At 41.2% G+C, this 17215-nt stretch overlaps 1 protein-coding gene across 1 annotated transcript in view; it reads right to left on the bottom strand.

The window, feature by feature from the left end:
- TMEM38A (transmembrane protein 38A) overlaps positions 1–17215 on the bottom strand; it is a 122266-nt gene that overhangs the window by 14681 nt on the left and 90370 nt on the right. Inside the window, exon 4 of the mRNA XM_069767755.1 lies at positions 9454–9541. Within this exon, the coding sequence (XP_069623856.1) occupies positions 9454–9541 (88 nt within the window). The remainder of the gene's footprint in view (positions 1–9453; positions 9542–17215) is intronic.

The following is a 17215-nucleotide window of genomic DNA, read 5'->3' as shown; positions in this document are numbered from 1 at the left end:
GATGCCCGGTCTTCTACTACAATGGCCCACCATTTAATTATTTTTTAGCAAAGTGGACAGAGCAATATAAAAACCTTTTATTTTTGAGTAAAGTGCAAAACTGTCCAAAAGACTACACGCAGTGGATGAAATAAGTATTTGATCCGTTGCTGATTTAAGTTTGCCCACTTACAAAGACATAAACAGTCTATAATTTTAAGTGTAGGATAATTTTGACATTGAGAGATAGAATATCAAAAATAAAATCCAGAAAATCACATTGTATAAATTATATAAATTTATTTGCATTTTGCAGAGAGAAATAAGTATTTGATCCCCTACCAACCATTAAGGGTATGTGCACACGTCAGGATTTTTTCCTGACACAATCCTGAGAATTCTGCCAGAAATCCGCGTGCTTTTTTCGCGCGGATTTCTCGCGGAATTTGCACGTTTTTTGCGCGGATTTTTTGCGGGTTTTTTTGCGTTTTTTATTTTTTATTTTCCGGAATGTCCTTTTTGATAGGAAATCCGCAAAAAATCTGCAAAAAGATAGAGCATGTCCGGATTTTTTGCAGTATGTGTTTTTTTTGCGGAAAGAAACGCTAACATCTGCACAAAAAATGCGGAATGCATTCTAAATGATAGGAAGCATAATGTTAGCGTTTTTTTAGCGGATTTATAGCGTTTTTATGGCGAAATTCCGCAAAAAAAACACTAAAAATCCTGACGTGTGCACATAGCCTAAGAGTTCTGGCTCCTACAGAACATTAGACGCTCCTAAACAACTCATTACCTGCATTAAAGACAGCTGTCTTACATAGTCACCTTTATAAAAGACTCCTGTCCACAGACTCAACTAATCAGTCAGACTCTAACAACTACAACATGGACAAGTCCAAAGAGCTTTATAAGAATGTCAGTGACAAGATCATAGACCTGCATAAAGCTGGAATGGGCTACAAAGCCATAAGGAAGACGCTGGGTGAGAAGGAGACAACTGTTGTTGGTGCAATAGAAAGAAAATGGAAGAAATACAAAATGACTGTCAATCAACATCGATCTGGGGCACCATGCAAAATCTAACCTCATGGGGTATCCTTGATCATGAGGAAGGTGAGAAATCAGCCTAAAACTATGCGGGAGGAACTTATTAATGATCTCAAGGCAGCCGTAAAGGTTTAAAATCCTGCAGTACCAGCAAGGTCCCCTTGCTCAAGAAGGCACATGTGCAGGCCCGTCTGAAGTTTTCCAATGAACACCTGGATGATTCTGTAAGTGATTGGGAGAAGGTGATGTGGTCAGATGAAACAAAAATTGAGGTATTTGGCATTAACTCAACTCACCATGTTTGGAGGAAGAGAAATGCTACTTATGACCCCAAAACACTGTCCCCACTGTCAAGCATGTAGGTGGCAACAATATGTTTTGGGAGTATTTCTCTGCTAAGGGCACAGGACTACTTCAACGCATCAATGGGAGAATGGATGGAGCCATGTTCCGTAAAATTCTGAGTGACAACCTCCTTCCCTTTGTCAGGACATTAAAAATGGGTTTTGGCTGGGTCTTCCAGCAAGATAATGACCCAAAACATGCAACCAAGGCAACAAAGGAATGGCTCAAAAAGAATTAAGGTCATGAAGTGGCCTAGCCAGTCTCCAGATCTTAATCCCATAAAAAAAACCTATGGAGGGAGTTGACGCTCCGAGTTGCCAAGTGACAGCCTCAAAATCTTAATTTAATCTAAATTCTTTCTGACATGTGCGCAAACCTTATCATCAACTACAAAAAAGTCTGACTGCTGTGCTTGCCAACAAGGGTTTTGCCACCAAGTATTAAGTCTTGTTTGCCAGAGGGATCAAATACTTATTTCTCACTGCAAAATGCAAATACATTTATCTAATTTATACAATGTGATTTTCTGGGTTTTATTTTTGATATTCTGTCTCTCAATGTCAAAATTTTCCTACACTTAAAGGGAACCTGTCACCTGAATTTGGCGGGACTGGTTTTGGGTCATATGGGCGGAGTTTTTGGGTGTTTGATTCACCCTTTCCTTACCCGCTGGCTGCATGCTGGCTGCAATATTGGATTGAAGTTCATTCTCTGTCCTCCATAGTACACGCCTGCACAAGGCAAGATTGCTTTGCGCAGGCGTGTACTATGGAGGACAGAGAATGAACTTCAATCCAATATTGCAGCCAGCATGCAGCTAGCAGGTAAGGAAAGGGTGAATCAAACACCCGAAAACTCCGCTCATATGACCCAAAACCAGTCCCGCCAAATTCAGGTGACAGAGTCTCTTTAAAATTATAGACTGTTCATGTCTTTATCAGTGGGCAAACTTACCAAATCTGCAAGTGATCAAAATACTTATTTCCCCCATATGATTATTTATATTAAAATGTACAACATAGACAGATAGAAGTGGTGAGCATATGATGAATTTAGGAGAGTATTTGCACAACTCACCTCTTAGGCCGGCGTCACACTAGCGAGTTTTACAGCCAGGAGCTCTGCTAATGCAGCGGTGCTCATGGCTGCAAAACCCCGGGGAATGAAGGTAAAGTAGGTCAATGACCTATATTTACCTTAATTCGCGGTGAGGTGCCCTCTGCTGGTTGTCCCTCGAGCGTGGGAACTTTCCTAGAAAGCTCCCAGGCTCGAGTTCATATGAGGACAACCAGTAGAGGGCGCCTCACCGCAAATGAAGGTAAATATAGGTCATTGACCTACTTTACCTTCATTCCCCGGGGGTTTGCAGCCACGAGCACCGCTGCATTAGCAGAGCTCCTGGCTGTAAAATATTTTAACCCCTTCAGATGGATTTACATCGTGGGACGTTACAGATCTTCGGAAGGTATGTATATTGTTGGTTTATTATTTTTTCTTTGTTACAGAGCGAGGGTCTTCAGATGGATTGAGCGTAGAATAAAATATTACAACAACCTTTGTTTTTATTTCATTAAAATACTTTTTAATAATGTGTTTGTGTTTTTTTTTAACCCTTTACTACTATTGGATTAATAATGGATAGGTGTCATAATTGACGCCTCTCCATTATTAATCTGGCTTAATGTCACCTTACAATAGCAAGGTGGCATTAACCCTTCATTACCCCATATCCCACCGCTAAACGGGAATGGGAAGAGAGTGGCCAAGTGCCAGAATAGGTGCATCTTCCAGATGTGCCTTTTCTGGAGTGGCTGGGGGCAGATGTTTTTAGCCGGGGGGGGGGCAATAACCGTGGACCCTCTCCAGGCTATTAATATCTGCCCTCAGTCACTGGCTTTACTACTCTGGCGGAGAAAATTGCGCGGGAGCCCACGCCAATTTTTTCCGCCATTTAACCCTTTAATTTAATAGCTAGAACGGCCAAATTTTGCATATACACACTACTAACATTAGTAGTGTGGAATATACAAAAAAATGGGGATATGAGATGGTTTACTGTATGTAAACCATGTCACATATCATGTCGGGTTTTTGAAGGAGATAGCAAAAGCCGGCAATTGAATTACCGGCTTTAAAGCTATCTCGCGCTGTATGAAATATTAATATATATACATATATGTATCTACTGACATATATATATATATATATATATATATATATATATATATATTAGACAGTATATATGTTTTTATGTTTTTTTAACACATGGATCCCTTGTATATCCGTATGTCGGTTTTTGCAAGCCTGCGAGAAAAACACGCAGTACGGATCCCATACGGATTACATACAGAGGATGCCATGCACAAAATACGCTGACACACCCTGCCTACGGAGGAGCTACGGACCACTATTTTGGGGACTTTTCTGCATATTACGGCCGTAATATACGGACCGTATTGTCTTACGCCGAGTGTGACGCCGGCCTTACAGTGGCATGTAAAAATTTGGGCATCCCTGGTCAAAATTTGTGTTTTTGCAAAAAGTTTAGCAAGTTGAAGATGAAATGATCTCTAAAAGGCCAAAAGTTAAAGATGACACATTTCCTTTCTATTTTAGGCAAAAATACTGTATATTGTCATCTTTCACATTTTAAAAATTACAAAAAGTAAAAATGGGACAATGCAATAGTTTGTGAAGTATATCGTGGCACAGCTGTGTCGGTGCACAAAATAGGTTCCCCAAACCAGTGAATATATAGCATAATAATTTGGCACTCAACTTTTTTGCGTCTGTTGCTTAGAAAGCAGTATTTTTATTGCAGTCCAAATAAATAAATGTTTCGGTCTGAACAAGACCTTCCTCTGTAAACCCTGTAGAGAACGAAAGCTAGCACTCGACGAATGTGGGTCACGGTGCTAGTGAACGGGGCCTCAAAGTCCCATAAATCATAGAATAAAATAATCACTGCACTCGTATCTGACTGCTCTTGTGATGTCACTAATGGGTGTCATTGCACCTCAGTAAAGGCCAATATGTATGTAAGGGCTCACTCTGTAGAGAGTAATCTCCCAAATGCAACCATACGTCTAGAAAGACCATTTAGTGTAGGGGCTTCAGCTTGTTCATAGAAGAAAGGCTAACGTAGATGACTTAGCGTAGGCGTCACAGAGGAGATATGACGGATATACCCTAGTGTATGTGGCCTGGTGGGGAGGTCACAAGAAATAAGATGGGCGTACCCAAATACAGGCGAGGGGTAGCATATCTAACGCGGTGTCCTCCGCTGGTTATTTATTTGGACTGCAATAAAAATACTACTTTCTAAGCAACAGACACAAATAAGTTGAGTGCCAAATTATTATACTATATAATGCAATAGTTTGGGCACGTTTTGCGATTTGTGTGCTCAGGTAACCTTGGCCAAGGTTTCAGACCTTAATTAGCCTGTTAGGGTTATGGCTTGCTCACCATCATCATTAGGAAAGGCCGGTTGATGCAAATTTCCCAGCTTTATAAAAACCCAGCCTCCTCTAACATTGTCAAAAAACAGCAGCCATGGGTTATCCTAAGCAGCTGTCTAGCACTCTGAAAATGAAAATCGTGGAGGCCCACAAAGCAGGAGAAGGTCATAAGAATATAACAAAGCGTTTTCAAGTTGCCCTTTTCTTAATTTGAAATGTAATTAAGAAATGGCAGTTAACAGGAATAGTGAAGGTCCAGATATTGTCTGGAAGACCAAGCAAATTGTCATTGACACCTGCTCGTAGGATTGCAAGAAAGGAAAATCAGAACCCCTGCTTGACTGCAAAAGATTTAGCAGTCTCGGGAGTTGTGGTGCATTGTTATATTGTTTAGAGACACCTGTACAAATATGGCCTTAATGGAAGAGTCATCAAAAGAAAACTTCACCGTAAGATTCAGCGTCAGAAGTAAGCAAAAGAACACTAATAAAAGGTATGTGTGGAGAAAAAAAGAGCACAGAAGTTCAGGAAAAGAACATCTTGCCGACCATTAAGCATGGAGGTGGATCAATCATTTGTTGAGGTTATAATACAGGTGCTGATGAGTATCTGATTACACAAAAGAGGCTTGTATAGGGCGCTGGTCACGCACCGGTAATGCACAGTGTCTGGCTTACAGCCTATTAATGACGACCATAATATTCGATCAGACGGGCTGCCCAGCACTATATACATGCATCCCATTAGGGCAGACACCATAGTTTACAAGGCCAAAAATACTGGGCCCAGCTATACCCTGAAAAATGAAGCCACAAAAACATATATATAAATAATATATGCGATATTGGTCGATATTTAGGCCCGCAACCCAATGTCAAGGATCCTCACATTTGCCAGTCCTAATGCTAAACTTCATAGAAAATCCACAAAAAGAGGACTTGGGATTGTGCTGCAGCCCATGGCATGGGGAACATTTCATAAGTAGAGAGAACAATGGATTCAAAGAAATCTCAACAAGTTGTTGATGCAAACATAACACCATCTGTAAAAAAGCTTGAAGTTGAAAAGAGGATGGCTTCTAGAGATGGATAATTGTGACAGATAGAAGCTGCACTGTTGATTTAGAATCATTACCTGGTTCGTTAATGTTTCTTCTGGCTTTACATGCAAAGAGATATCGAGAGGTTTTTGATTAGAGAGTGTGGTTGTTTGAAAGACAAGTGTCCTAACACACCAACCCGAGTACCTATGGGCAACATCCAAATGACCTACCCATTTAAGATACTGTTGTGAATTCTGCTCTTGGGTTCCCTCCAGTGGTTGTTGGTGGGAATGCAGTTGTCTCTGACTCGCAGTCCTGGCCAGGTGTATCGGATAATTACAATTTTGACTGGGATATTTAGGTGTGCAGGATCCTTTAGCCCCTGCCAGTTGTCAATGTTTCTCTGGAAGTGTTGGATCTCTGCCTGGCCTCTCCTGCTTATCTGCCAGTTCAGCAAAGATAAGTGTCTGTTTCTTTTCCTGTGGCACACATGCAGTGCGCTTATTTTCAGTACTGTTTGTTTCTTTTTCTTTTGTCCAGATTAGACTGTGTCTGTGTTTTCTCAGTCTGGTTGGTTTCACTGGAGTTGCAGATTTACGCTCCTACATCTTTTAGTAGATGTAGGAAGTTTTTTGTATATTCTGCTGTGGATTTTTTGAAGAGTTTTAATACTGACCGCACAGAACTCTGTCCTATCCTGTCCTATCTAGCTAGAGTGGCCTCCTGTGCTAAATCCTGTTTTTTCTGCCTGTGTATGTTTTTTCCTCTCCGACTCACCACCAATATTTGTGGGGGGCTGTCTATCCTTTGGGGATTTTCTCTGAGGCAAGACAGTATTCCGATTTCCATCTTTAGGGGTATTTAGTCCTCCGGCTGTGACGAGGTGTCTAGGTGTGTTAGGTACACTCCACGGCTACTTCTAGTTGCGGTGTTAAGTTCAGGGTTGCGGTCAGTATAGTGGCCACTTTCTCCAGTGAAAGTTCTCATGCAGCTCCAAGGTCACCGGATCATAACAAGATACACCATGACCAGGAAAGAGAATTTGAGGACCAGCTCTTTGCAATGTTAGGGGAATACTGTAGGATCCAGAGATCTCACACTACACCCTATCATCCCGAAGGCAATTGATAAGTGGAAAGTTTCAATCATACGTTACTGTTGATGTTGAGCACTTTAACAGCCAACGAGAAGAAGGATCATAAGAGTTCTGTATCAACAGTGGTGCATGCCTACAATTGTACCAAGAGCAAAGCAATGAATTATTCACCATTCTTCCTGTTTTTGGTTGATCTCCAAGACTACCATTCGATGTAATGTTCGATCATCCAGTTTCAGAGACTTACAAGATGTCCCCTGATTATGTTCGAAAGTGGAAAGAACGTATGGCAGAAGCATACAATATAGCATCAGAAGTGGTCATGGAAGGGCAAATAAGAACAAAGAATACTATGATCGGAAATGTCATGCAGCGGAACGTATACCTGGAAGTTGTGTGAAAGTCAAAAATGTATGTGAGAAATGTGGTCCAGGAAAACTTTGCTCCTACTGGGAAGGCAATGTGTATGTGGTCATCAAGAGGAAGTCTGACAACAGCCCAGTTTATAAAATCAGACTGGAAATGGGAGACAACAAAACAAAAATAATACATCGGAACTTGCTATTACCCTTTGATTACCTTCCACCACAAGACATTTCGGAAGTGGATCAACATCGACCAAAACTAAGAGCCTACCACAGACCGAAGTTTCTGTAGTGGACAGTCACCTTGAGAGTCCAGATAAAGAACACCAGACATTTGTACTTCACATACCAACAAAAAGTGAAACATACCATCCTCATGAAAATGAATTTAGCCCTGAAGCTCCAGAGTTTATACCAAGAAACACAATCAAGGTTAATTTCAGATTTAAGATCTGATCAACATCACCAGTTGCCAAAGATATCGATAGGAACCTAAGGTTAGAGGAATCTCTAGACCATACAGAAATGGATGGTCCAACAGAAGAACAAGAATCTATGGATGTAGTTCCAAGAGCATCAGAGTAACTACTGGAAATTAATGCGAAGGAAGAAACCCCTGTAATGGAATAATCGGTAGTATCAGAGGAACAACTATGCAGGAGGACTTCGACTCAAGTACTAAGAAGACCAGTGATGCTGACCTATGATACACTAGGTGAACCAAGTAAAGTACCATGGACTGTTGAGTTGAAACAGGAAATGCTGCCTACGGACCAGGTAGGTATCTCCCAGTGATATACCTTTCAAAAGATTTTACCTTAGTGAATAGACTTTTTGCATTAACTTAAACTAAAAGACTTTGCAATAACAAAGAATGACAAAAGTACTTGAGACTAGTTAGCCATAGCTAGTTAAAGACGCTCCAGCTGAAGAGATGCTGATTGTTTAAGTTGTTTTATTTCTTGCAGGAGGTCTACAAGGAAGAGTGAGTTAGGATAAGATTGCTGTTAACATTTTAAAATTGAATGCCAGATGAACAATGTTTAACATACACACAAAAGTGTACATGACTTTCACCATCTCTACCAAAAAGACAGTTAAGGGAGAATAGCTCCTAGTAGTTGGTCAGAGCAACTAGAAAGAAGATGAATGTCGGGGATGACATTAAATTAGAAGGAAAGAGTGTAACAGATAGAAGCTGCACTATTGATTTAGAATCATCCAGCAACTATAGAGGTAAAAATGTTTATTGCAGACAGTGGTTAGCTTAGCCCCAGGGGATATTGGGGAAGTTGTTATTATGTCCAACAGTAAGGTGTGTGCTAGAGAGTCTCCTGTCAGACTGAAATCAGACAAGCTGTATAGACCAGTTCTTCTTGAGAAGCAATTGCTGTAATCATAGAAGCAGTCAGGACAGCCAGGAGCATCTTTATTACCTCAAGATAGAAGTGAGAGAACTACAGCACCGGACTCATCCCTCTCCCTAAACCTCACTGCATGAGCAAGGTACAGTTCTGTTTAGGTTAAGGCACTGTGTGTGAAGAGAAGTTATCTGTGAAGAGACTTTCATATATGTTAATGAAGCATTGCATGAAGAGAAGTGGTTCTGTGTGATGAAAAAAATTTGTATCGTCTTCACATACTGAATGGCGGGCATCCAACATAATGATCCTAAACATACATCAAAATCCACAATATACTACCTCAAAAGGCACAAGCTCAAGGTTTTCCAAAAGCCCTCACAGTCACCTGATCTGAAGATCATGGAAAATCTGTGGCTGGACCTCAAAATAGCAGTGCATGCAAGACGACCCAGGAATCTCACAGAACTGGAAGAATTTTCCAATAAAGAATGTAATTTTGTAATGTGTCATTTTTAACTTTAGGCCATTTAGAGATCATTTCATATTCAACTGCTTAATTGTCCACAATAACAATAATTTTGACCAGGAGTGCCCAAACTTCTACATGCCACTGTAGATATGTAGTGCCACTAAATATTATTTGTATCAATAAACACTGCTTAAAATCAATGATCACCCTTTTTTGTTCCACATGGTATGTAGATTTTGTCAACATGAAAATATATGCAACTGTATTAAGCTGTGCACTCACAAGGACATGTGAAGAATTTCATTGGTCTCTGGCTTCCAAACACCACGTAAGAGCTGTTCCACATTAGACATCAGTGCTACACCAGAACCTATGAGAGAAAACTCACGTTACCTTTATAACAAATGTACAAAACACGATCATGAGTACACATTATGTAATATACTATAATTAACCTAATCTTAACAATAATAAAATATGTCCCATTATACATGTGCCAAAAGCTCTGTAGGAAGTGGGTAACAATGTTAACAGTGCACTTGATTTCCTCAACTTCCCTGTATTCACTACATGCATCTGTGTAGTATGCAACTGAATCTAACACTACCAAGATACCTTCAGAAGTATTCACATTGTAGTCATATTGTTTGGCAGCAGCTCCATCATATGCAGCATTATTCAATGTGTCAAAACGTCAGACACACAAAAGAACTCCAGCTAAACCAAGTACACACGTGGTCAAAATTGTTGGTACCCCTCGTATAATGACAGAAAAACCCACAATGGTCACAGAAATAACTTGAATCTGGCAAAAGTAATAATAAATAAATAAAATCTATGAATATGAACAAATGAAAGTCAGACATTGATTTTCAACCATGCTTCCACAGAATTAAAAAAAAAATAAACTCATGAAATAGGCCTGGACAGAAATGATGGTACCATTAACTTAATATTTTGTTGCACAACCTTTTGAGGCAGTCACTTCAATTAAACAATTTGTGTAACTGTCAATGAGACTTCTGCACCTCTCAACAGGTATTTTGGCCCACTCCTCAAGAGCAAACTGCTCCAGTTGTCTCGTGTTTCAAGGTTGCCTTTTCCAGACGGCAAGTTTCAGCTCTTTCCAAAGATGCTCAATAGGATTTAGGTCAGGGCTCATAGAAGGCCACTTCAGAATAGTCCAATGTTTTCCTCTTAGCCATTCTTGGGTGTTTTTAGCTGTGTATTTTGGGTCATTATCCTGTTGCAAGACCCATGACCTGTGACTTAGACTAAGCTTTCTGACACTGGGCAGCACATTTCTCTCTAGAATCCCTTGATAGTCTTGAGATTTCATTGTACCCTGCACAGATTCTAGACACCCTGTGCCAGATGCAGCAAAGCAGCCCCAGAACAAAACAGAGCCTCCTCCATGTTTCACAGTAGGGATAGTGTTCTTTTCTTTATACACTTCCTTTTTCCGTGTGTGAACATAGAGCTGATGTGCCTTGCCAAAAATTTCCATTTTTATCTCATCTGTCCATAGGCCATTCTCTCACAAGCTTTGTGGCTTGTAAACATGTAGTTTGGCAAATTCAAGTCTGGCTTTTTTATGATTTTTTTCAACAATGGTGTTTTCCTTGGTCGTCTCCCATGAAGTCTACTTTGGCTCATACAACGATGGATGGTGTGATCTGACACTGAAGTTCCTTGAGCTTGAAGTTCACCTTTAATCTGTTTTGAAGTTTTTCTGGGCTCTTTTGTTACCATTCGTATTATCCATCTCTCTGATTTGTCATCAATTTTCCTCTTGCGGTCACATCCAGGGAGGTTGGCTACAGTCCCATGGATCTTACATTTCGGAATAATATGTGCAACTGTAGGCACAGGAACATCAAGCTGCTTGGAGATGGTCTTATAACTTTCACCTTTAACAAGTTTGTCTATAATTTTCGTTCTAATCTCCTGAGACAAGTCTTTCCTTTGCTTCCTCTGGTCCATGTTGAGTGTGATACACACAATGTCACCAAACAGCACAGTGAGTACCTTTAGACCTATATATGGGCCCACTCACTTATTCCAATTTTGTAGACAACCGTGATGCTAGTTAGTGGACACATCTTGATTTAACATTATTATTATTATTTATTGTTATAGCGCCATTTATTCCATGGCGCTTTACATGTAAGGAGGGGTATACATAATAAAAACAAGTACAATAATCTTAAACAATACAAGTCATAACTGGTACAGGAGGAGAGAGGACCCTGCCCGCGAAGGCTCACAATCTACAAGGGATGGGTGAGAATACAGTAGGCGAGGGTAGAGCTGGTCATGCAGCGGTTTGGTCGATCAGTGGTTACTGCAGGTTATAGGCTTGTCGGAAGAGGTGGGTCTTCAGGCTCTTTTTGAAGGTTTCGATGGTAGGTGAGAGTCTGATATGTTGTGGTAGAGAGTTCCAGAGTAGGGGTGATGCGTGAGAGAAATCTTGTATGCGATTGTGGGAAGAGGAGATAAGAGTGGAATAGAGAAGGAGATCTTGTGAGAATCGGATGTTGCGTGCAGGAAAGTACCGGGATACGAGGTCACAGATGTATGGAGGAGACAGGTTGTGGATAGCTTTGTATGTCCTGGTTAGGGTTTTGTACTGGAGTCTCTGGGCAATGGGGAGCCAGTGAAGGGATTGACAGAGGGGAGAAGCTGGGGAATAGCGGGGGGACAGGTGGATTAGTCGGGCAGCAGAGTTTAGAATAGATTGGAGGGGTGCGAGAGTGTTCGAGGGGAGGCCACAGAGCAGGAGGTTGCAGTAGTCAAGGCGAGAGATGATGAGGGCATGGACTAGGGTTTTTCCAGATTCTTGGTTGAGGAATGAACGGATTCGTGAAATATTTTTGAGTTGAAGTCGGCAGGAAGTGGAAAGGGCTTGGATATGTGGTTTGAAGGAGAGATCAGAATCAAGGATTACACCGAGGCAGCGAGCTTGTGGGACTGGGGAGAGTGGGCAGCCATTTACTGTAATGGATAGGTTCGTTGGGGGGGGTCACGTGAGATCGGGGAAAGATGATGAATTCTGTTTTGTCCATGTTAAGTTTCAGAAATCTAGCGGAGAAGAAGGATGAAATAGTGGACAGACATTGAGGGATTCTGGTTAGTAGGGAGGTGATATCTGGTCCAGAGATGTAGATCTGTGTGTCATCAGCATAGAGATGATACTGAAAGCCATGAGATTCTATGAGCTGTCCCATGCCAAAGGTGTAAATGGAGAAGAGCAGGGGCCCTAGGACTGAAGCTTGTGGGACTCCGACAGATAGGAGGCAAGGTGAGGAGGTGGTGTGTGAGTGGGAGACGCTGAATGTCCAGTCTGTTAGGTATGATGAGATCCAGGATAGGGCCAAGTCTGTGATGCCAAGGGATGAGAGGGTCTGTAATAATAGGGAATGGTCCACTGTGTCAAAGGCAGCTGACAGGTCCAGGAGGAGGAGGACAGAATAGTGTTGCATGCTCTTGGCGGTTAAGAGGTCATTGGTGACCTTAGTAAGGGCAGTTTCAGTGGAGTGGTGTGACCGGAAGCCAGATTGTAAGCAGTCGAAGAGGGAGCAAGAAGAGAGATGGGAGGACAGTTCAAGGTAGACGTGTTGTTCCAGTAGCTTGGAGGCATAGGGGAGAAGTGGTATAGGGCGATAGCTAGATACAGAGGATGGGTCAAGAGAGGGCTTTTTGAGGATAGGTGTGATGGAGGCATGTTTAAAGCTTGAGGGGAAAACACCAGTTGTTAGTGATAGGTTGAAGAGATGGGTTAGGGTTGGAATGAACATGTTCCTTTTGTCACATTATTTTCAGAGGTACCATCATTTCTGTCGATGCCTATTTCATGAGTTTTATTTTTAAAAATTTAAAAATAAATTCCGTGAAAGCATGGTTGAAAAGCAATGTCTGACTTTCATTTGTTCATTTTCATAAATCTTTTGACCACGTGTGTGTGACAATGGGGTCCATTAGACTTTATTGGTTTATGCAATATGATGGAGCCAATAGGATGTTTTTGTTTCTAATACAAGCAGAAGCCAAAATGCAGATGATAATTGTAGTCTGCATTCTGCTTCATTCACACATCCAACTTTCATGGCCATATCACAGAACCTGAAATACAAACTGTCTGCGGTTTTCATGATCTAAACTGACCAGCCTCGTATATGCTTATAAGGCCGGTGTTCCACTTGCAACTACAATGTGAGAAACTTGTGCGAGTCTCTCGGCTCAATACCTGGCACTGCCGCCGGCACTCAGGACCGAAGTGTGCGGCTACATGTATTTCTTTTATTCCGTCAGTGTCATAAGAAGCTACAAACTGCAATGAGACCGAAAAAGCACAACATACTCATCATATACAAAATAATAATTTTATTAATCCCATGTATATAAAACCATTTACAAAATTAAAAAAAACCAAACTATCTCAGATTGTGAGGGACCAAAGGGTTTCTATTCACATACAGCATATGATCCAAGCGTTGTCAATATGTATACAAATAGGCTATACTAATACCAAATATAAACCTCCTCTGTAAAAGCTGCCAATCAGCCTAATGAGGATAGTGAATCTAATGCCCCATCTATGTCAGATTCTGGACTATTGCAGCTGAAATACCGCCCATTAATACGTCTAAAAAGATAAATATTAGGGCTTGCTCCATGTCCACATCTTAATAGAGTCAAGGAGACAATAGAGCAGAAAAAAACAAAAACAACGCTATGCTTACATGGCTGCGTGAAGAGTCCCGGTCCCTCTGACCCCGACGCGCGTTTCGTCCACACTTCTTCAGGGGGCGTGTCGGGGTAGAGGGAAGTCCGGTCTCTTATACTGCCCTGCATCCAATCAACGTGCCGCCTGAGGTCTTGCTGCGCTCCATGGTCATCAAGGTAACCCGGCGCGCCGACTAGCTCCCCCGCCGCTCCTAAGTGACTCATCGTCCTCAGTCAAGACGCTGGAGATACACGTAGCAGCAGAAGCTGCCCACGTGTTCAGCAGCTGACTGTGAAGACCGAAGATTTCTGAGTCTGCGGCCGGAACGAGCCGAGACAGCGCGCTCAACCTGAATGCCACAGAGCGCTGCAAAATCGCCGCAACATAACAGAAATGTGAAGGTAGCCATTATAAACAGATATAATACTCTTCAATTAATTACAAATGAACCTATTTATAAGAAATATATATTATAACATAATACAAGTGTTGAAAAAACTCCTAATACAAAAATATACCAATTAAGCTAGTGATGTCACAACAATGTCAATATCCACATATATTTTACGGTATTATGCTTATTATACAGTTAAGATCCAGAGTAGTGTTTTGAATACAATGCTATTGCGCATTACCCAATGTGCTCCTTATATACAATAATCATAATTGCTATAGAAAAAGATTCACTCAAAATCAATTACAGTGATATAAATTACATATTTTCACAATAAATATACATATAGATTTTATAAAAACACAAACAATACTATATCATATAAATATCCCACCCATAACCCCTTAGTGACAGAGCCAATTTGGTACTTAATACCCGAGCCAATTTTTGCAATTCTGACCACTGTCACTTTATGAGGTTATAACTCTGGAACGCTTCAACGGATCCCGCTGATTCTGAGAATGTATTTTCGTGACATATTGTACTTCATGTTAGTGGTAACATTTCTTCGATATTACTTGCGATTATTTATGAAAAAACGAAAATATGGCAAAAATTTTTAAAATTTTGGCAATTTTCAAACTTTGTATTTTTATGCCCTTAAATCAGAGAGATATGTCACGAAAAATAGTTAATAAATAACATTTCCCACATGTCTACTTTACATCAGCACAATTTTGGAAACAACATTTCTTTTTGTTAGGGAGTTATAAGGGTTAAAAGTTGACCAGCAATTTCTCATTTTTACAACACCTTTTTTTTAGGGACCACATCACATTTGAAGTCATTTTGAGGGGTCTGTATGATAGAAAATACCTAAGTGTGACACTATTCTAAAAAACTGCACCCCTCAAGGTTCTCAAAACCACATTCAAGAAGTTTATTAACCCTTTACGTGCTTCACAGGAACTGAAACAATGTGGAAGGAAAAAATAAACATTTAACTTTTCTTTGCAAACATTTTAATTCAGAACCATTTTTTTTATTTTCACAAGTGTAAAAACAGAAATGTAACCATAAATTTTGTTATGCAATTTCTTCTGAATACACCAATACCCCATATGTGGGGGTAAACCACTGTTTGGGCGCACCGCAGAGCTTGGAAGAGGAGTGCCGTTTTACTTTTTCAATGTAGAATTGTCTGGAATTGAGATCGGACGCCATGTCGCGTTTGGAGAGCCCCTGATGTGCCTAAACAGTGGAAACCCCCCACAAGTGACACCATTTTGGAAACTAAACCCCTTAAGGAACTTATCTAGATGTGTGGTGAGCACAGTTTATAACGTTGAGCCGTGAAAATAATAAATCGCATTTTTTCTACAAAAATGATCTTTTTGCCTCCAAATTTTTATTTTCACAAGGGTAACAGGAGAAATTATACCACAAAACTTGTAGTGCAATTTCTCCTGAGTACGTCGATACCCAATATTTGGGGGTAATCCACTGTTTGGGCGCACCGCAGAGCTTGGAAGAGAATGAGTGCCGTTTTACTTTTTCAATGTAGAATTGTCTGGAATTGAGATCGGACACCATGTCGCGTTTGGAGAGCCCCTGATGTGCCTAATCAGTGGAAACCCCACACAAGTGACCCCATTTTGGAAACTAGACCCCCCAAGGAACTTATCTCGATGTGTGGTGAGAACTTTGAATGCCCAAGTGCTTCACAGAAGTTTAGAATGCAGAGTCGTGAAAATAAAAAATATTTTTTTTTCCACAAAAAAGATATTGTAGCCCCCAAGTTTTTATTTTCACAAGGGTAACAGGAGAAATTGGACTGCAATAGTTGTTGTCCAATTTATCCCGAGTACACTGATGTGCCATATGTGGGGGTAAACCACTGTTTGGGCGCACGGCAGAGCTCGGAAGGGAAGGAGCGCCGTTTTGGAATGCAGACTTTGATAGAATGGTCTGTGGGCGTTATGTTGCGATTGCAGAGCCCCTGATGTACCTAAACAGTAGTAACCCCCCACAAGTGACCCCATTTTGGAAACTAGACCCCCCAATGAACTTATCTAGATGTGTGGTGAGAACTTTGAATGCCCAAGTGCTTCACAGAAGTTTAGAATGCAGAGTCATGAAAAAAAAAAAAAACAATTTCCCACAAAAAAGATTTTGTAGCCCCCAAGTTTTTATTTTCACAAGGGTAACAGGAGAAATTGTCCAATTTATCCCGTGTATGCTGATGCCCCATATGTGGGGGTAACCCACTGTTTGGGCGCACGGCAGAGCTCAGAAGGGAGGAAGCACCATTTGACTTTTTGAGCGCAAAATTGGCTGTCGTGTTTGGAGACCCCCTGATGTAACTAAACAGTGGAAACCCCCCCAATTCTAGCTCCAACCCTAACCCCAACACACCCCTAACCCTAATCCCAACCCGATCCATAATCCTAATCACTAACCCTAACGATAATCACAACCCTTACCCCAAAACAACCCTAATGTCAACCCTAACCATAACCCTAATCAAAACCCTAAATCCAACACACCCCTAATCCTAATCTCAACCCTAACCTCAAACCTAACCCTAATCCCAATACACCCCTAATCACAACCCTAACCTTAACCCTAATCCCAAACCTAACCCTAATCCCAAGCTTCACCCTAATGCCAACCCTAACCCTAATACCAACCCTAATCCAAACCCTAACCCTAATCCCAACTCTAACCCTAACTTTAGCCCCAACCCTAGCCCTAACTTTAGCCCCAACCCTAACCCTAGCCCTAAGGCTACTTTCACACTTGCGTCGTTTGGCATCCGTCGCAATCCGTCGTTTTGGACAAAAAACGGATCCTGCAAATGTGCCCGCAGGATGCGTTTTTTGCCCATAGACTTGTATTGCCGACGGATCGTGACGGATGGCCAC

This window comes from Ranitomeya imitator, chromosome 1 (genome assembly GCF_032444005.1).
Source record: "Ranitomeya imitator isolate aRanImi1 chromosome 1, aRanImi1.pri, whole genome shotgun sequence".
Taxonomy (NCBI): Eukaryota; Metazoa; Chordata; class Amphibia; order Anura; family Dendrobatidae; genus Ranitomeya; species Ranitomeya imitator.
Note: the sequence above shows the minus strand (reverse complement) of the source record. Positions and strands in the feature narration are given on the sequence as shown.